Source organism: Ceratotherium simum, chromosome 20 (assembly GCF_057802395.1).
Source record: "Ceratotherium simum simum isolate JZ-2026a chromosome 20, ASM5780239v1, whole genome shotgun sequence".
Taxonomy (NCBI): Eukaryota; Metazoa; Chordata; class Mammalia; order Perissodactyla; family Rhinocerotidae; genus Ceratotherium; species Ceratotherium simum.
The window spans coordinates 7,503,027-7,524,123 of NC_141919.1; the positions used below are offsets into that span (position 1 = coordinate 7,503,027).

The 21,097-nt window shown below is 37.0% G+C and overlaps 1 protein-coding gene across 3 annotated transcripts in view; it reads left to right on the top strand.

The window, feature by feature from the left end:
- KIF27 (kinesin family member 27) overlaps positions 1 to 21,097 on the top strand; it is a 92,915-nt gene that overhangs the window by 20,523 nt on the left and 51,295 nt on the right. For all 3 annotated transcript variants that reach the window (XM_087444390.1, XM_087444392.1, XM_087444391.1), the window contains 2 exons: positions 834 to 977; positions 8,114 to 8,320. In XM_087444390.1, coding sequence (XP_087300516.1) covers positions 834 to 977; positions 8,114 to 8,320 — 351 coding nt within the window. The remainder of the gene's footprint in view (positions 1 to 833; positions 978 to 8,113; positions 8,321 to 21,097) is intronic.

The window sequence follows — 21,097 nt, forward strand, 5'->3', positions numbered from 1 at the left end:
GCTTAGTGGATAGAGTATAGGCTTTGGATCCAGTTGGGCCCTGGGGCTGACTGTCAGGAGTTTGGTTTATCCACCGTGTCATCTTGGGAAGAGGTTTTAATCTCACTGAGCTTTAGTTTCTTCATGAAAAAGGAATCATGTCTATTCAGTGAGATATTTTTAAAATCCCAAGTCACTGTCTAGCGTAAAGTAGATCCTTGACAAATGTTAATTTTCTTTTTGTTTATTTAATTTAAAAATTATTTTAAAAGTATTTGCATAGCCCAAGTTTATTTGAAAACACGTATAATTTACTAGAAACTAAGAAAACTGTTTAACCACATTTTCATACATCTTCAAAATGTATCTCTTCATGGTGAAAGTGTACAAAATTAGCATTATGTTCTTTATTTAAACATCCAAATGCATTCTTGTACTCTAAGGTCAGTTTGGAAAATGTGACCTCTTTGATTTTGGAAAATGTGACCTCTTTGATTTTTAAAAACCCATATTAAAATCTCATGGCAGTTCTAGCAAACTTGTAAAAATCTTATTGAATGTACTCTAGAACCTGAATAACTGGATTTCATTTTAAAATGCAGGAAATAAAAATCAGGAAAATCTTCCTATCTTTATGGTAATTAATTCTTATTTTACAGCAATGATAAGTCCTCTCAACTGTTTCTGCCTTTTTTTATAAAGAAACAAAAAAAAAAGTTGAAAATGAATAGGATAAGAAAAATTTTGAGACACATCCTCAAGCTGTCATGAAATCACTGTTTGCGTGGTATTATGTGGGCTCTCCGGGGTGTTTTCCATGGTGACTCTCCTGTGCTTTCTCTCCCTCCTCCCAGTGTGCTCTCGCTGCTGATGAAGTAGTATTTAATCAGAAGGAGCTGGAGGTGAAGGAACTAAAGAATCAGGTGCAAACGATGGTACAGGAAAACAAAAGACATGTTGTATCTTTGAAAGAAGCACAAAAAGTGAACATATTGCAGGTAGAGTTTTTTAATGTATTTAGCTCTGTAGATTTAATTGAAATAGTACCTAACTAAACAGAATAGCATTTTAATTGGTAAATGGGAATGTTTATAAAAATAGGGTTAATTAAAGAGTTCTGAACACAAGCACCTAAAATTTTGAGTTATTATAGTTTTTCCCTTAAGTCAGTATAAAGAGAAAACGTTATTGTTAGCCTGACTTATATTTCACAAGTATAAAGATAATACCTAGGAACTTAATTTGCAGATCATCTTATGATTATCTTTTCTCTATGCTTTCTTTCCCCTTCTGTTGTTTGCCAAGGTAGTAGGCAATGTGATATTGTTAAGAGTTGGAAGGTAAACACATAATTTAAACTTTTTAATTTATTACTTTATCTTTTGTTACTCTATCAGTAATTTGCTCTTTAACTTTGGTTAAATCTTTCAAATTCTGTACCTTAGCTTTCCTGTTATTAACATGACTATGCGTACAGTGTAACATAGTATGTCCCTAAATATTATACTCCCTGGCTATGAAAGCCCCTCACCCCTCAAAACAGTTAATTTCATTTAAAGCCTTTAGCTTCCTGTCAGTGAGTAACTAATGCCCTGAGAAGTAATCTGATCCAGCACAAATTGCATTTTGATTTTCACATTATTTTATTTTTGTTTTCTTTTTATTTTTTTTATTTTTTTTTCAAGATTTTATTTATTTTATTTTTCCCCCCAAAGCCCCAGTAGATAGTTGTATGTCATAGCTGCACATCCTTCTAGTTGCTGTATGCGGGACTCGGCCTCAGGATGAACGGAGAAGTGGTGCCTCGATGCGCACCCGGGATCCGAACCCGGGCCACCAGCATCGCAGCGCGCGCACTTAACCACCAAGCCACAGGGCCGGCCCTTGTTTTCTTTTTTAACCTTTCTAATTCCGTAATAATTTTAACATATAAAACATATACAAAACAAAATGTATTGTTCAGTGATTTCTCACAAAGAGAATGGCTGGGTAACCACCACAAGGTCAAGAAATAGCAAACTGCCAGCCCCTTGGAAGTCCTTAGTCCCTCCTGCTCAGAGAGACCCGGTCTCCTTACTTTCATGTATCATTTCCTTGCTTTGCTTTCTGGTTTTACTGATGTATCCCTGAACACTACAGTTTAGTTTTTGGAATTTTTATAAGTTTCATCAGTATATATTCTTCAGTATCTGGTTGCTTTTATTGAACATTTTGTTTGTTCTGATTCACCCATGTTGTTGTGTGTAACTAGCTTGTTTAGTTTTATAACTATATAGGTTTTCATTGTATGAATATACCACAATTTATTTCTCTGTTCTACTGTTGATGGACATTTTTTTTTTCTGTGAATTTTCTTATACATGTCTCTTGGTGCACACACATGCACATACACACATTTCTTTCAGATTTGTGCCTAGGAGTTGAATTGCTAAGTCATAGGGTAGGTAAATCTTTAACTTTAGTAAATAATACCAAACTCTCTTCTAGTTTATACTCACGCCCGCACTATATAAGCATTCCTGCTGCTCTATATGCTTGCCAATGTTTGTTAGTGTTAATTTTTAAAACTTAGACAATCTGGTAGGTATGTAGTGTTATTTTATTGTGGTTTTAATTTGCATTTCTCTGATGACTAGTGAAGTTGAGCACTTTTTCATGTTTTTTGGCTATTTGGATATCTTCCTTTTTGAAAGGCTTGTTTAAGTCTCTGGCTTATTTTTCCATTGGACTGTGTCTTTTGAATTAATTTGCAGAAGTTTGTTATATATTCTGGATATGAATATGGTTCATATGAATATGGATTTATATGGTTCCAAATATTTTTTTCCCTTTCCGTGGCTTGCTTTTTACTCTCAATGATGTCTTTTGATGAAAAGATGTGTTGTAAATCAAATTCAACTATCTTTTTTGTTGTGGTCAATGATATTTGTGCTCTATTTAATAAGCCTTTCCTTTTCCCACTCCTTTCCTTTGAGGATACTTTCTGTATTATCTTGTAGGAACTTTATTGTTTGGCCTTTCGCATTTAGCTCTACAGTCCTCCTTGAATTGATTTTTGTGTATGGGGTAAAGTAAAGATCAAATTTCATTTTTTTCCGTATAGATATCCATTTGTCCCAGCTAAATTTATTGAAAAGACCATCTTTTTACCACTGTTCTGAGTGCTGTCTTTTTCGTAAGTCATGGTTCCTTTGTGCATGAATCTATTGTCTATTTCTGGGACTTCTGTTCTATCCTATTGTTTTGTCTATCCTTGAGCCAGTATCACATTTCTTTCTTTCTTTTTTTTTTTTTTTTGTGAGGAAGATCAGCCCTGAGCTAACATCCAATGCCAATCCTCCTCTTTTTTGCTGAGGAAGATTGGCCCTGGGCTAACATCTGTGCCCATCGTCCTCTACTTTATATGGGACATTGCCACAGTGTGGCTTGACAAGCGGTGCCTCAGGGCGCGCCAGGATCTCAACATGCAAACCCTGGGCCGCCGCAGTGGAGCGCACGCACTTAGCTGCTGCGCCACTGGGCTGGCCCCTACATTTCTTATTTATGGTAGGTTTATAATAAGTCTAGATATTTGGTAGAAGCAAGGCCTTCTGCTCTGTTCCCCTCCTCCCCAAGAATGTCTTTGTTGTTTCATATAAATTTTAGAATCAGCTTGTCAAGGGCCACAAAAAAAATACTTTTTGTGATTTTGGTTGAGATTGTGTTAAATTTATAAGCCATTTGGAAAAAATCGACATCTTTCGATTATAAGTCTTCTAATCCATAAATGTGATATATTCTTCCATTTACTTAGGTTTCCTTTGGTTTTTCTCAATAATGGTTTTGTGTGTGTGTGTCTGTGTGTAGAAGTATTGCACATCTTTTGTTAGATTCATTCCTAGGTACTTGATTTTTTTGTGTGACTGTAAATGGAATCTTTTTAAAATTCCATTTTCTTAATTGTTTGTTGGTATATGTAACTATTGATTTTTGTATATTGATATCTTATACCCAGCAACCTGACTGAATTCAGTTTTTAATTCTAATATTTTATGTAAAATTATTTTGGATTTTCATTTATAATTGTGTCATCTGCAAATGACAACAGTTTTATTTCTTCCTTTATAATCTGTATACCTTCTATTTCTTTTTCTTACCTTTCTTCTTTGGCTGAGATCTTCAATACAATGTTGAATACAAGTGGTGATAGCAAGTGTTCTTGTCTTATTTCCAATCATAGAGGAAAAGCTTTCAACATTTCACTAAGTGCCATGTTTGCTGTAGGTATTTTTTTATTTATCCTTTATCAAAGCAAGGAAAATTTCTTTGAGAATTTTTATTGTGAATGGTTATTGAATTTTATCAAATGATTTTTCTTTATCATGATTTTTCTCTTTTATTCTGTTAATGTGATAAATTATATTGATTTTTCTAATTTTAAACCTATCTTGTATTCCTGGAATAAACCTTTTTTTTGTCCTGATGTATTGTCTCGGGGGTCCCCAAGACCACCCTCAAGTTGAATGATGCACTAGGAGGATTCAACATATAGTTGTGCTCATGGCTAAGATTTATTACAGTGCAAGAGCAATGGTCAGCAAAGGGAAGAGGCACATAGAGTGAAATCCAGGGGAACCCTGAGCAAGCTTCCAAGAGTTATCGCCCAGTGGAGTTACACAGATGTGCTTAATTCCACCCAGCAATGATTGTTACAACACATGTGAAATGTTGTCTACCAGGGAAACCCAGTAGAGACTCAGTGCCTACAGTTTTTATAGAGGGCTAGTCATGAAGGCACTCTCTGTCCAGCATGTACCAAAATTCCAGACTACCAGACGGAAAGCAGGTGTTCAGCATAAAACCACAATGTCTGCACAAACAGTTTGAGCACAGTGAGCCACTCTTATCAGTTAGGGTGTTGGGAACCCTCTCAGAATCCAGGTTCCCAGACACCAGCCAATGGACAACCTCGTAAGCAGGTCTTTCAAAGGATAGCAGTCAGGTCTGCTATGTTAACTCTTCTACAGATGTCCTTGATTTGGTTTGCTATCATTTTGTTTAGGGTTTTAGCATCTATATTCACATGTGAGATTGACCTGTATTTTCCTTTCTCAAAATATTCTTCTCAGATAATGTAACAAGTTATGTTAGCCTCACAATATAGGTTAGGTAATATTCCCTCTTTTTCTGTACTTTAGAAGAGTGTGTGAAAAATTAGTGTTATTTCTTAAATGTTTGGTTAAATTCACCTATAAAATATTTGGGACTGGAATGTTTCTTTGTGGGAATATTTTGATTATGAATTCAATCGTATTTTCTTTTTGCCCTTGTTTTGATAAAGTTTATTTTTCTAACAATCTGACCACTGCAGCTAAGTTTTCATATTTATTGGCATAAGTTTATAATAGTCTCTTATCTCCTTAGTGTCTTTAGATATATAGTGATATCTCCTTTTTCATTAGATATATAGTGATATCTCCTTTTTCATTCCTGGTCATTTGTGCCTTCTCTCTTTCTTTTCTTGATCAGCTTCACCGGGGGTTTATCAATTTTATTAGTCTCTTCAAAGAGGCAATTCTTGACTTTGTTGATGTTCTCTAGTATATGTTTGTTTACTATTTCATTAATTTCTGCCCTTACCTTTATTATTTAATTTTTTCTGCTTTTTTTTGGGGGGGTGGGGTGGGATCTTATGCTCTCTTTCTAAAGTCTTTAGATGGATGCTTACATCATTGATTTTTAGCCTTTCTTCTTTTATAATATATGCATTTAAAATTATGTATTTCCTCCTAAGCTTATCTTTACCTGCACTCCACATTCAGCTCAAAATATTTCCTATTTTTATTGTGACTTTTTTTCTTTGATTTATGAGTTATATAGTTATTTCATTTCTAACACATGGAGGATTTCTTTTTAATGTTTTTTTCTTTATTTGATGAGGAAGATCAGCCCTGAGCTAACATCTGATGCCAATCCTCTTCTTTTTTGCTGAGGAAGACTGGCCCTGGGCTAACATCCATGCCCATCTTCCTCTACTTTATATGAGACACCGCCACAGCATGGCTTGACATGTGGTGCATCGGTACGTGCCTGGGATCCGAACCTGCGGCCTCCGGGCTGGCCCCTCTTTTTAATTTTTTAGCTTAATTGCATTCTGGTCCATATGATTTCAGTCCTTTGAATGTGTTGAAACTTGCTTTATGGGTCAGCATAAGACCAATTTTTGTAGATATTACAGATGGGCTTGAAAAGAATGTGTATTCTGCATTCCTTGGGTGCTGTGAATTCTGTTATTCAAATCTATATTTTTAGTGACTTTTTTGGGTCTTTTTTGTTATATCAGTAATTTAGAGTGATGTTAAAATCTCCCACTATGATTTTGGATTTGTCTTACTTCTCCATGAAGTACTGACAATTTTTGCATTATGTATATTGAAGCTATGTTATTAATTATGTAGAAATGTAGAATTATTACATCATACTGGTGAATTGACCTTTTTATCATTTTTTACCTTTTTTAAATCTCCTCTAATGGTTTTAGCTTTAAAGTCTACTTTGATATTAATATAGCTATGCCAGCTTTCTTTTGATTAATATTTACATGATGTCTCTTTTTCCATCTTATTTTTAAAGATTTTATTTATTTATTTTTTCCCCCAAAGCCCCAGTAGATAGTCGTATGTCATAGCTGCACATCCTTCTAGTTGCTGTATGTGGGACTCAGCCTCAGGATGGACGGAGAAGTGGTGCCTCGGTGCGCGCCCGGGATCCGAACCCGGGCCGCCAGCATCGGAGCACACGCAGTTAACCACCAAGCCACGGGGCCGGCCCTCCATCTTATTTTTAATCTTTCTGTCTATTTTAATTGTGTTTCTTGTAAGCAGCAGGTTAGATAACTTCACAGTCCTCTCCAACAGTCTTTATCTTTTAATTGGATTACTTTGTTATTATGAATTATGATTATAAATTTAACATAATTACTATTATATTTCAGTTACAATCCCACCATTGTGCTTTTTTACTTATCCTACCTGCTCCATATTCCTTTTTCTCTCCTTTCTTACCTTCTTTTGGACTAATTGTGTATTTTTCATTTTTCTCTTTTTACTTCATTAGCTTAGAAGTTGTAGTTTTGCTCTTTTTAGTGGCTATTTTAGGAAGTACACTGTGCACCCTTTTAATAAAGTCTAATATTAATTGGTATTTTTACCCCTTTCCCAGACAATATAAGGTCTCCATTTAACACCCCCCTTCAACTTATATACCATTGGTTTTGTGTATTTTAATTATCTGAATACATGACTTTTTAATAAAGTTGAATTTTTATAGCTCAGCATTAACACAGTGAAACTTTAGGGTTTGTTTTTTTTCCTATTTGAACATTGTAGTACATGTGAGGGTTAAGATGAATGACAATTTCTTGTGTCCATAATTTTGTGGTTGTAAAACAAAGATTGATGTTAGGAGCTTTCCAGATTAGATATACTTCAAAAATTTTCTTTAGAGGATACTTAAAAAGCTAAACCCCATACACACACACATACACACTCTCACACTCACATATGCGCGCGCACACACACACACACACACACACACACACACTCTCACTCCTGATATACAATTTGTTCTGCCTTTGATTTCCAAGTTCTCCTTTCTCCCAGGACTATCAGTTGCCTATCTTCCGTCTCTTTGTGTTTTTGGCTTTCTTTTCACTGAGTAAAGGCTTTCGCTTCATTGCATCTATTACACTTTGTCTCCTTGCTGCTGCCTCTGTATTTGCAGTTCATTCTCCACTTTTCAACTTTCTTGTCTCTTGTTACTTTTTGGATTTCACTCAGAAAGTCCAAACTTTTGTAAAGATCAGCTATTCAGAGTGCTTCAGTTTGGCAAACTAACCAGTCAGTGTGTGGGGCATGTTCTTTGGGTATTTAACTCTTTAGGCTGTGTTTATTGCTGCTTACTATTCAAAGTTTTTACCACTCAGAACAATCCTAGCTACTTGTGAACAGCAGAAGGCTAGTCTTTGGATAAATGAGGTTTTACTGTATTGTTAAGGTAGTTGTGATTTTGGTCAATGCACAATTTATTTTTAATCATTATCTACACATGTACTGAGCTTCTTTATTTTTAAAATTCTCATCTCTCTTCCATAAAGAATGAAAAAATAATAGAGCAACAACTTCTTGTGGATCAACTGAGTGAAGAACTAACAAAACTTAACCTATCAATGACTTCTTCAGCTAAGGAAACTTGTGGAGATGGGCCAGATGCCAGGATACCTGAAGAGAGACCATATACTGCACCATTTGATACTCGTTTGGGGCATTATATTTATATCCCAGCAAGATCAAATTCAAGGAAGGTAAAGTCTAAACATTAATCTCTTTCTTATTTTGAGATTTTTAAAATACTATAGATAATATAATATCATAGTATGTACAGTCTCAGCAGGATTTTTTCTGTTTGGTTTCATGGACTTTTGTGTATACTCTTTCTTTTAATTAGGTTTCTTTTTAATAAAAAATTCATAAATAGAAGAATGTATAGTTATATTTAGAAGGTATAGTTGAAGATAATGTCTACATTCATCAGGGAGAAAAAGCTATTCTCTGCCATCATATTTTCTGACATGACTAAATCTGATATCTTAATGAATTTTTTTCTTTCTTTAACCATACCAAGTTGAGATGAGGTGGAGAGTATTTATTTCAACTTATTTGGTCTGTGTTATTATTTTAAAAATGATATTTATGTATTATTCAGTCTTGCCAAGCTGACATAATCAAGACTGTATAAAGATCAGTATGAAGTTTTGTTTTAATTTTTATTTATTGATAAATATGTGTGTGGGTGGTAAATATATGCACACAGATATCTCTTGAAAAATCATGAAGGAATCTCTACTATGGAAAAGACTAATTAGCATATTTATGAATTTTTGTTTCTATTTATTAATTTTATGAAGAGAAACGATTGGTTTGAGATCTTTGTGATAGTTACAGTCAAAGGGATAAGAAATTTGAGAGACATCCTAGACTTTGCAGACAGGCAGGCTTGCGTGTGAACACCAGTTCTATTGTATAGGCCTGGATGTGTGACTAAACCTGTGTGAGCCCCGGGTTCCTTATCTGTCAGAATAGGGGAAACATGCGGGTGTGTAGAGCATTTACATGAGATGCTGACTCTAAAGTGCTCGGCACACTGCGTCCTCAACACATGTCCATGGGGTGCCTCTACCAAGTTCCAGGCTCAGCACCTCAGAGTGAGTAAGACAGAAGCTGTCCTTACCTGTATGGTTTTCAATTTTGAGTGGGTTTTAAAATTTAAATCATCGTTATTATTAATTTCAGCTTTACTTTGTAGAGTTACTGACATTTTCTTTAGGTAGTTGAGTACTTCGTAAATTTTCATAGGACATTTGGGAAGAAACATAAATTCTTTGCAGGATTCAAATTTAGTATCTATTCAACTTAATAATTATGTTATATATCAAGTCTTCTATATTTAAGTTTTTTTTTTTTAACTATTGGCTAGTAATGTGAAAGAATTTCCTATTTCTGTCCATTCTTTTATTTTTTAAAAATAACATTTTTTCCTGATTACAAAAGTTATACATATATATTCTCTCACTCTTCGTCTCTGTTTCTTTCTCTTTTTTTACTAGACACTCACACACACACATTCTCTGAGGAGATAGAGCTCCATGGGCTCTTGAGAAGAGTTAGACCCCTTTGTTCTTATCTCTAGTTGTTTGATTAGACCTGAAGCACACGTGACTAAATAAGTCTTCCACAGTTATTGTTCCAAATTAGCAAATTCTTAGTTTTGTTTTGTTCTTAAAATTTTCCTTCTACCCCAAAAGAACCCTTCTAGCCACTAAAAAAAGGGAAAAAGAAGATGCAAAGGTCATATGATCAGCAGTTTGGAGAGTTCTCTTGTTTCTACTGTGTGTCCAGGAATCCTGGCCACCTGTCTTGTTTGGCCTGGTTACTCTAGCAGACTTGAAAAGGCAGACTTGCCTGGGAAGACACAGAGCATGGCAAGCCATGTTCAAGTCCTGTTTGCTGCTCCATTGTGCTAAGAGTGAGGGGAAAGTTCATACTGAATACCAAAACTAGCTAAATTAAGCCAAAGAGGACATCTGAAATACCATTTCATTTTCTCCTGGATTTCTGTCTCCTTGGCAGAAATCTAGCTAAGATTTTCCAGCTCTAATATTTTCTTTTAGACTTTAGCTCTACTATTTTCTTGAAGTTAAAATAGTCTGACAAGAGAAATATTTCCTCAACTTAAAATACTTTCAAAGGAAAAGGGGGAAAATGACTTAATCAGGAAAAACTTAATTTCAGAAAGAGTTTGATTTTATTTCTTATATGCTTGTTTATACATATTAGGGGGAAAGAGTGAAAAGATCTTATTTATTTTAAAAGTGTATTATTTATGTTATATTTATACATACACTTTCATTACTAGCTTTTCTATATATATCATGAACATTTCACAGTCATTAAATATCCTTCTCTAATACATCATTTTTAATGGCTGAATAATATTTATCATAAGGGCATGCCATTGTGTATTTTCTGTTGTACACTTGTTTTCGACTATCATTTAATCTGAAAAATTAAACACCAAAATGGAATTGTAGAACATATGCACTTATGCAGAAATCCTAAAGAAATTGCCCCTCACAACTAAATAGTATACAGGTAAATGAGAGGAAAAGTATTAATATTATTTACCAAATTAATAGGAAAAAAGAGAAAATTCATTTGTCTCAATAGATATCAAAAACTCATCTGATAAAATGCAAAATTGAATCTTAGTTTTAAACTTAAAAAATCTAACAGGTTTCTGCTTTCTTTTTTTTTTTTTAAATTTTTTATTGCAGTAACATTGGTTTATAACATTGTATAAATTTGAGGTGTACATCATTATACTTCTCTTTCTGCATAGATTACATCATGTTCACCACCCAAATACTAATTACAACCCGTCACCACACACATGTGCAAATTATCCCTTTTGTCCTCCTCCCTTCCCCTCTGGTAACTACCAATCCAATCTCTGTCTCTATGTGTTTTTTTATTGTTGTTATTATCTACTACTTAACGAAGGAAATCATATGGTATTGGACCTTCTCCCTCTGACTTATTTCACTTTGCATAATACCCTCAGTGTTCATCCATGTTGTCACAAATGGCTGGATTTCATCGTTTCTTATGGCTGAGTAGTATTCCATTGTGTATATATACCACATCTTCTTTATCCCTTCCTCCCTTGATGGGCACTTAGGTTGCTTCCAAGTCTTGGCTATTGTGAATAACGCTGCAGTGAACACAGGGGTGCATGTATCTTTATGCATTGGTGTTTTCAGGTTCTTTGGAAAAATACCCAGCAGTGGAATAGCTGGATCATATGGTAGTTCTATCCTTGATTTTTTGAGGAATCTCCATACTGTTTTCCATAGTGGCTGCACAGGTTTGCACTCCCACCAGCAGCGTATGAGAGTTCCCTTCTCTCCACATCCTCTCCAACACATGTTGTTTCCTGTCTTGTTAATTATAGCCATTCTGACGGGCATGAGGTGATATCTCATTGTAGTTTTGATTTGCATTTCCATGATAGTTAATGATTTTGAACATCTTTTCATGTGTCTGTTGGCCATCTGTATATCTTCTTTGGAGAAATGTCTGTTCAGGTCTTTTGCCCATTTTTTAATTGGGTTGGTAGTTTTTTTGTTGTTGAGATGCATGAGTTCTTTATATATTTTGGAGATTAAGCCCTTATCAGATGTATGGTTTGCAAATATCTTCTCCCAATTGTTAGGTTGTCTTATCATTTTGTTGATGGTTTCCTTTGCTGTGCAGAAGCTTTTTAGTTTGATGTAGTCCCATTTGTTTATTTTTTCTATTGTTTCTCTTGCCTGGTCAGACATAGTGCTTGAAAATATGTTGCTAAGACCGATGTCGAAGAGCGTACTGCCTATGTTTTCTTCTAGAAGTTTCATAGTTTCAGGTCTTACATTCAAGTCTTTAATCCATTTGGAGTTAATTTTTGTGTGTGGTGTAAGGTAAGGGTCTACTTTCATTTTTTTGCATGTGGCTATCCAGTTTTCCCAGCACCATTTGTTGAAGAGACTGTCTTTTCTCCACTGTATGTTCTTGGCTTCTTTGTCAAAGATTAGCTGTCCATAGATGTGTGGGTTTATTTCTGGGCTTTTGATTCTATTCCATTGATCTGTGTGTCTGTTTTTGTGCCAGTACCATGCTGTTTTGGTTACTATAGCTTTGTAGTATGTTTTGAAATCAGGGAGTGTGATACCTCCAGCTTTGTTCTTTTTTCTCAGGATTCCTTTAGCTATTCGGGGTCTTTTGTTGTTCCGTATAAATTTTAGGATTCTTTGTTCTATTTCTGTGAAAAATGTTGTTGGAACTTTGATAGGGATTGCATTGAATCTGTAGATTGCTTTAGGAAGTATGGACATCTTAACTATATTAATTCTTCCAATCCAAGAGCATGGAATATCTTTCCATTTCTTTGTGTCTTCTTCAATTTCTTTCAGCAATGTTTTATAGTTTTCCATGCACAGATCTTTCACCTCTTTGGTTAAGTTTATTCCTAGGTATTTTATTGTCTTTGTTGCAGTTGTAAATGGGATGGTAGTCTTAATTTCTCTTTCTGCTACTTCGTTGTTAGTGTATAGAAATGCAGCTGATTTTTGTATGTTGATTTTGTATCCTGCAACTTTACCATATTCGTTTATTACTTCTAAAAGTTTTCTGGTGGATTCTTTAGGGTTTTCTATATATAAAATCATGTCATCTGCAGATAGTGACAGTTTCACTTCTTCCTTTCCAATTTGGATCCCTTTTATTTCTTTTTCTTCCCTGATTGCACTGGCTAGGACTTCCAGTACTATGTTAAACAGGAGTGGTGACAGTGGGCATCCTTGTCTGGTTCCTGTTCTTAGAGGGATGGCTTTCAGTTTTTCACCATTGAGGATGATATTAGCTGTGGGTTTGTCATATATGGTCTTTATTATGTTGAGGTACTTTCCTTCTATACCCATTTTATTCAGAGTTTTTATCATAAATGGATGCTGTATCTTGTCAAATGCTTTCTCTGCATCTATTGAGATGATCATGTGATTTTTATTCTTCATTTTATTAATGTGGTGTATTACGTTGATTGATTTGCGAATGTTGAACCATCCCAGCATACCTGGAATAAATCCCACTTGATCATGGTGTATAATCTTTTTAACGTATTGTTGTATGCGATTTGCTAGTATTTTGTTGAGGATTTTTGCATCGATGTTCATCAGTGATATTGGCCTGTAATTTTCTTTTTTTTGTGTTGTCCTTGTTTGGTTTTGGTATCAGGGTAATGTTGGCTTCGTAGAATGAGTTAGTGAGCTTCCCCCACTCCATTTTTTGGAAGAGTTTGATAAGGATAGGTATTAAGTCTTTGAATGTTTAGTAGAATTCACCAGGGAAGCCGTCTGGTCCTGGACTTTTATTTTTGGGGAGGTTTTTGATTACTGTTTCGATCTCCTTACTGCTGATTGGTCTATTCAAATTCTCTACTTCTTCTTGACCCAGTTTTGGAAGGTTGTATGATTCTAAGAATTTATCCATTTCTTCCAGATTGTCGAATTGGTTGGCATATAGCTTTTCATAGTATTCTCTTATAATCTTTTGTATTTCTGAGGTGTCTGTTGTAATTTCTCCTCTTTCATTTCTGATTTTACTTATTTGTGCCTTCTCTCTTTTTTTTCTTAGTGAGTCTAGCTAAAGGTTTGTCAATTTTGTTGATCTTTTCAAAGAACCAGCTCTTGGTTTTATTAATTTTTTCTATTGTTTTTTTAGTCTCTATTTTATTTATTTCTGCTCTGATTTTTATTATTTCCCTTCTTCTACGGATTTTGGGCTTTGTTTGTTCTTCTTTTTCCAGTTCCTTTAGGTGCATTGTTAGATTGTTTATTTGAGATTTTTCTTGTTTGTTGAGTTAGGCCTATATCGCTATAAACTTCCCTCTTAGAACTGCTTTTGCTGTATCCCATAAATTCTGGCATGTCGTATTTTCATTTTCATTTGTCTCCAAGTATTTTTTGATTTCTTCTTTGATTTCTTCGTTGACCCAGTCGTTGTTCAGCAGCATTTTGTTTAATCTCCACGTATTTGTGGCTTTTCTGATTTTCTTCCTATAGTTGATTTCTAGTTTCATACCGTTGTGGTCAGAAAAGATGCTTGGTATTATTTCAATCTTCTTAAATTTATGGAGACTTGTTTTGTGGCCTAATATGTGATCAATCCTGGAGAATGTTCCATGTGCATTTGAAGAGAACGTGTATTCTTCGGTTTTTGGATGGAGTGCTCTGTATATATCTACAAGGTCCATCTGTTCTAGTGTGTCATTTAAGGCCAGTGTTTCCTTATTGATCTTCTGTTTGGATGATGTCTCTGTTGGTGTAAGTGGAGTGTTAAAGTCCTCTACTATTATTGTGTTACTGTCTATTTCTGTTTTTATGTCTGTTAATAATTGCTTTATATATTTGGGTGCACCTACATTGGTTGTGTAGATATTTACAAGTGTTATATCCTCTTGTTGGATTGTTCCCTTGATCATTGTGTAATGCCCTTCTTTGTCTCTTTTTACAGTTTTTGTTTTAAAGTCTATTTTGTCTGATATGAGTACTGCTACGCCAGCTTTCTTTTCGTTGCCATTTGCGTGGAGTATCTTTTTCCATCCCTTCACTTCCAGTTTGTGAGTGTCTTTAGGTCTGAAGTGTGTCTCTTGTATGCAGCATATATATGGGTCTTGTTTTTTTATCCAGTCAGCCACCCTATGCCTTTTAATTGGACCATTTAGTCCATTGACGTTTAAAGTAGCTATTGATAAGTATGTACTTACTGCCATTTTTTAACTTTTTTTTTTCCTCAGTGTTTCAGTAGTCCTTCTCTGTTCCTTTCTCCTTCTATACAGAATTGATGGTCTCTTTAGTTTGACCTCCGTCTGAAAGCTCTACTCTTTAACTCCCCTCCTCCCTCATTTTATGTTTTTCATATCATATCTAACCTCTTTTTTGTGCATTTGTATCCATTACCCTCTTAGCATGGAAATAGATAATTTTTCTATTTGTGGTCGTCTCTTTTACCCTTAAGTCAGTCCCTTTGACATTTCTTGTAGCACTGGTTTCTTGGTGACAAACTCCTTTAATTTTTGCTTGTCTGGGAAATTTTTGATCTGTCCTTCCATTTTGAATGATAACCTTGCTGGGTAGCGTATTCTTGGCTGTAAGTTTTTTCCTTTTAGCACTTTAAATATATCGTGCCACTCTCTTCTAGCCTGTAAGGTTTCTGCTGAGAAGTCAGCTGATAGCCTTATGGGGTTTCCTTTGTATGTAACTTGACTTTCTCTTGTGGCTTTTAGGATTCTCTCTTTATCTTTAATTCTGGACATTTTGATTATGATGTTACTTGGTGTGGGTCTCTTTGGGTTTATCTTGTTTGGGGCTCTCTGTGCTTCCTGTACCTGGATGTCTGTTTCCTTCCTTAGGTTAGGGAAGCTTTCATCTATTATTTCTTTTTTTTTTTTTTTTTTTATTGATTTATTTATTTTTCCCCCAAAGCCTCAGTAGATAGTTGTATGTCGTAGTTGCACATCCTTCTAGTTGCTGTATGTGGGACGCGGCCTCAGCATGGCCAGAGAAGCGGTGCGACGGTGCGCGCCCGGGATCCGAACCTGGGCTGCCAACAGCGGAGCGCACGCACTTAACTGCTAAGCCACGGGGCCAGCCCTCATCTATTATTTCTTGACGTCGATTCTCTGCCCCTTTGTCTCGCTCTTCTCCTTCCGGGACACCTATAACACAGATGTTAGTGCACTTGATGTTGTCCCAGAGGTCCCATAGACTGTCCTCACTCTTTTTAATTCTTTTCTCTTTTACCGGTTCAGCTTGGGTAATTTCTTCTAGTCTTTCATCCAGCTCGCAGATCCGTTCTTCTGTATCCTCCACTCTGCTTTTGAGTCCCTCTAGTGAATTTTTCATTTCCAGTATTGTATTCTTCATTTCTGATTGGTTCTTTTTTTATATCTTCCATTTCTTTGTTGACATTCTCACTGAGTTCATCTATTCTTCTCCCCAGATCAGTGAGCATCCTTAACACTCTTTGTTTGAACTCTCTGTGGGGTAGGTTGCTCATTTCTGTTTCACTTAGTTCCTTTTCTGGGGTTTTGTCCTGTTCCCTTACTTGGAATGTATTCCTTTGCCTCCTCATTTTGCCTCTTTTCCTGTGCTTGTGTCTACATATTAGGTAGATCAGCTACGTCTCTTGCGCTTGGATAGGTGACCTTATATAAGTGATGCCTTAGGAGGCCTGCAGTGTGCTTCCCTCAGTTCTCAATGTTCCAGGGGTCACGCCTATGTGGGTTACGTGTGTCCTTCTGTTGTGGCCTGTTTGCTCTCCCTGTAGGCGCCCAGGGAGGCCGAGTTATGCTCCTGGCCAGCTGTTGTAATGCTCAGCTGCTTGTAGTTGTTGTGGACCCTTCAGTCTCTTTATCAGGTGTGGGGAGCCCCAGAACAGTTGGCTGCAAGTTCTAATACCACATTTGTGTTGCAGTATTTCTTTTAAGTGAGTAGGCCCCCAGCGTGGCAGGTTGTTAGGCTCAGGGGCTTACAATTGCTATAAGCCTCCAGCCTTTAGGTCTCTTGTCAGCTCTCTGAGGATTGCAGCTGGGTGGGGCTGGCCTCAGGCACGGGAGCACCCAATTGTTTCAAGCTTTGGAAGGTGGGGCAAACCCCCATGTGGGTCTTTGAGAAGCACAAGTCTTCTGCAGCTGACAAGCCCTGCTGACCACGGGTCCACACACACAGTCAACACAGTCTTGCCCCGTGCGCATGCCCCGACCTCCTGAAGTGGACCCAGTCTCCCCATGGCGGGAGCCCCACACACTCCACCACTGCCCCACACTCTCCACCTCCTCCTTGTGCACGCCCTCACCCACTCCTTGTGCACACCCTGCCCCACTGAAGTGGGCTCAGTTGCCAGGCTGCAGAGATTCCAGTCACCAATCTATGCAGGCCCACAGGTTGCCTGAGGGCTTGTTGTTGGGTGGGGCCAGTCTCTAGGGTGGGCTTCCCGCCCTGGCTGAGCTGGATTAAATCGGTGCTCTAGTGGGTGGGGCAGACCTGGGCCAGCAGGCCCCAGGGAGAACTTCAATGGCGTCTGTGTCACCATGCCCACACCAGGCCCCAACAATGGCCGCCGCCAATGTCCCCGTCCCTGGAGAGGTCTCATCTCTCACCGAGATGCACTCAGGGCCTAGCAGGTGAGTCTCTTTTCACCAAAGCACTGTGCACCTTTCTTTCTGGTGATTTTAGGTTGCTTTCTGAAATGAGTCAGTTTGCGCGTGGCCCTTTTAAGAGCTGGTTTTAACTTCTTTGTAAACCAGCTTTTCTGGGGGTATTCCCCAATGTTTTAGTAGCAGGCAAAGTCAGATATCATGCCACTCGATTGTGCTGGGTCCACAAAATGCCCACAGCAGGGGCGCTCCCTGGCTCAGGGCCCCGCTCCTCCAGGGAGGGCTGCATACCTGTGGGCTGCTCCCCGGTGGCCATGAAGCTGGCAGCTTGCGAAGGCGGCGTTTTTCCTCTCCAGAAGGGAGTTTCTGCCTCTTCCACCTCAATTAGGATTGTCCTTTGTTGCAGGAGTTCCTCTTATCCAGTTTTCAGTTCTGTCTTCAGGGGTAATTTTTCCACGAGTAGTTGTAAATTGGCTGTGTCCGTGGGAGGAGGTGAGTTCAGAGTCTGCCTAGGCCGCCAGCTTGACTTGTTTCTTCTCTGCTTTCTTAACATGGTAGATATTGATATAATTAAAGCCAAGAGTCAGTGTTATACATACTAAAAAGGCACTTTGGAAAGAAAAACATTACAAAGGTGGTCCCAGTCATTACCTAAGTTTAATATAATACCACAAATGCTGATGAAAATCTACCACATTTCGTTGATTGTAAGACTCACATATTTTTTTCATGTTTTATCATCTTTAATGGCAGGATATGTTTTACAATTGATGTCATGTCATAGTTTGACAGCTTTTTTCCTTCTTGATGGCATAAAAATAATGGTGTGTCTTAGAGTTGATCGCATTTTATATTTGATGTAATATGGTATTATGAAAAAGAAATAAAAGCAATAGGTAAATAATATCACTTTCAGTAGTTGACATAATGTGTACTAAGAAAACCAACCAAAATATTCTTAAGGGATATATTTTAAAAACTTTCTGGAATCTCCAAATTCAGAAAAGTGGAAATATTTGTAAAATCTTTTTGCTTTTTCCTGAATGAATTACATTTTTGTTGAGTTACAAAATTTCTTTGCATAATCCCACACTATAGGTTAACAGTTTCTTCCGTTTTCACTAAGATTTTATCTTCACACAAAGGCCTTTTTTTCCTCACAACAGAATTATTTTTTGTTTTTGTTTTTTAATTACTTCTTTGCATACATAGTTGTTCATGGTGAAGAGCGAACACAGCAGAATGTGGAATTGTGTCTGCTGAGCTTGACCAGGTTCCCTTGCTCGATAAGCAACTCATTCCAGCAGAACACACCAACTTCGCAGTAGCAAAACAACACATTACAGTTCGTGAACCTTTGCAGAACTCTCAGTTGAAATGACAAAGTTAAATATGTGAAAGCCACAATCTATGGTGAATGAGTTAAGCAAAGTTGCAGCACAGCTGATGAAACAAAATCAGATGCATCACTAGTGAGAGATTATCTCATTGTATGGCGATTTAGAATATTATGTTCAGGTCTGGGTACAACACTTTAAAGTCAAATTAGATTATTTTCAGAGAACAACCAAATTGCTGAAGGACCTTGGGGAAAATCTGAAGTAATTCTAGATTCAGTCTGATTCAGAGGGGACATGATGACTGTTTTCAGATATTTGAAGGCTTATCATATTGTTAGACTTTGTCTCTAGAATTAGGACCAATGAGAAGAAATGCTAAGGGAATATAAAGGAGGACATATTAGTAAGAACTGCCAAAGATGATATGGGAGGCCCCAGACGTTGTGAGGGCCTCCACAGTAAGTGTGTTTCAGCAGAAGTTACATGATGATTTGCAGTATTACAGAGGAGAGTCAAACATGGCATGAGTAGTTGAACTCAGTGACCTTTAAAGTTCTGTCTAGCCTTGTGGCTATGTAATTCTAGGAAAAAATGGTTAGAATAAAAAAATTGGCTTCTAGTTCTAGACACCTCAGTTATCTGAATTACTAATCAGCTGATTTGAGTACTTATATTGTGCTCAGTACTGTTTGGAGTGTGGTTGAAAATGCTAAAATATCCCTAGTGGGGAGCTATGGAATACAGAAGCAACTGAGGGGAAGCAGGACCCAACACCTAGGTAGGAAGGGGCTGGATTATAGGAGGCTTTATAAGCCTGGAAGGGGCAAAGAACCATTGTGTTGCGTGGAATGACTGTTAAAGAATTAATTTGCTAAGTGTTGCTCACTGTGGCAGAATTTATTTCCTGTTCGTTATTAAGCTGGGTCATTTGGTTTTCTTTGTAAAAAAGAAATTTTAAAAGAAAATTACAATCCCGAAAAACAAAGTTTGCACAAAACTTTATTTGTTCCTGAAATAATTTCCACTCCCCTGACAAAGAGAAACCTTGATCCCTGTCAGTTATGGGGCAAAATGGCCATGCTGCGTACATTGTGCCTGTTAAATAAATACTTCTTGAGTTGGTTCTTCTGTTAATAATCCCCAGAATTGGGAGGCCACCTAGAAAACTTTACCCCCCATTCATCATGGTGCTGACATGACAGATGGTCTTATTAGGTGACCAACAGTGGAGGCACAAAAATCAGATATCAAGGAATCTTTAGTACCAGCTAGGCTTTTCTGGGAGGGGGTACGTGGGGGACCTACATCAACTGAATCTTGAATACCATGTGATACACACATTCCACTATATGTTGTAATTTTAATAGCTTATAATGATTTATATTAATAAATTGAATGTTTCCTCTAGGATTTTATTATTCACCTTTTTTGAGAAATTACCCTGAGGTTTGGTTACAGAGAGGTGGTAAAAAAAGGAAATATTCGGTAACAAAAACTAGAGTAAAAGTATAAAGCCAATTTCTAATTCATTATTGTTGTTTTCCAAGGTCATTTTTTGAGAACTTAAGGTGCAATGCCAATAGAAGCATGTTATAATATAGAAAGTTCCCAGGCTAGCCCATGAAAATCTATTTATCCTATGATACATATTAAGTATGTCACTTAGAACATTAATTCAGCTATCCCTAACCACCACATTTAAAGTGTAAGTAGATACATTTGGATTTCCAAATTGGGAATATTTTACCTTGGCAGAGGGAGTGGCGATGGCTCTGGATTTCTTCATGTGGTAGGATGTAGATTGGAGGTGGTTGCCGACCCGTAGCAGCAACACCACAGTTATCCGAGTGTTCAGAACTGGGAAGATTGGGGTGGTGGGGTACAGTTGCCTCCTGTTACACTATATATGGGCTTCACATTTGTTGGAGAGTGCCTGTGCTCATTTAAGAGCTGTGATGTTTTCACTCAGGCCTCTCTTTGGTTTCATTTTTGGATACTATTTTCCATGAAGCTACAACTGAAGATAGAAGAGCTTTGTAGATTCTGAAAGAAGTATGTGTCCATGAGGCACAATAGTATTGTGAAATGAATTTTGACTTTTTGGGTGGAGGGGATGCATATTTTTAGTGATTGGCTAGTTTAAGAGTACCTATCTAGTAGCTTCTTTTTTAAAAAAATTATTGAGGTCATATTGGCTTTTAACATTGTGTAAATTTCAGGGGTACATTATTATATATCAGTTTCTGTATAGACTGCATCATGCTCACCACCAATAGTCTAGTTTTTATCCGTCACCATACATATGTGCCCCTTTACCCCTTTAACCCACCCCTCCACTCGCTTCCCCTCTGGTAACCACTAATCTGTTCTCTTTATCCATGTGTTTGTTTATCTTCCACATATGAGTGAAATCATACAGCATTGTCTTTCTCTGTCCGGCTTGTTTCTTTTAACATAATACCCTCAGGGTCCATCCATGTTGTTGCAAATGG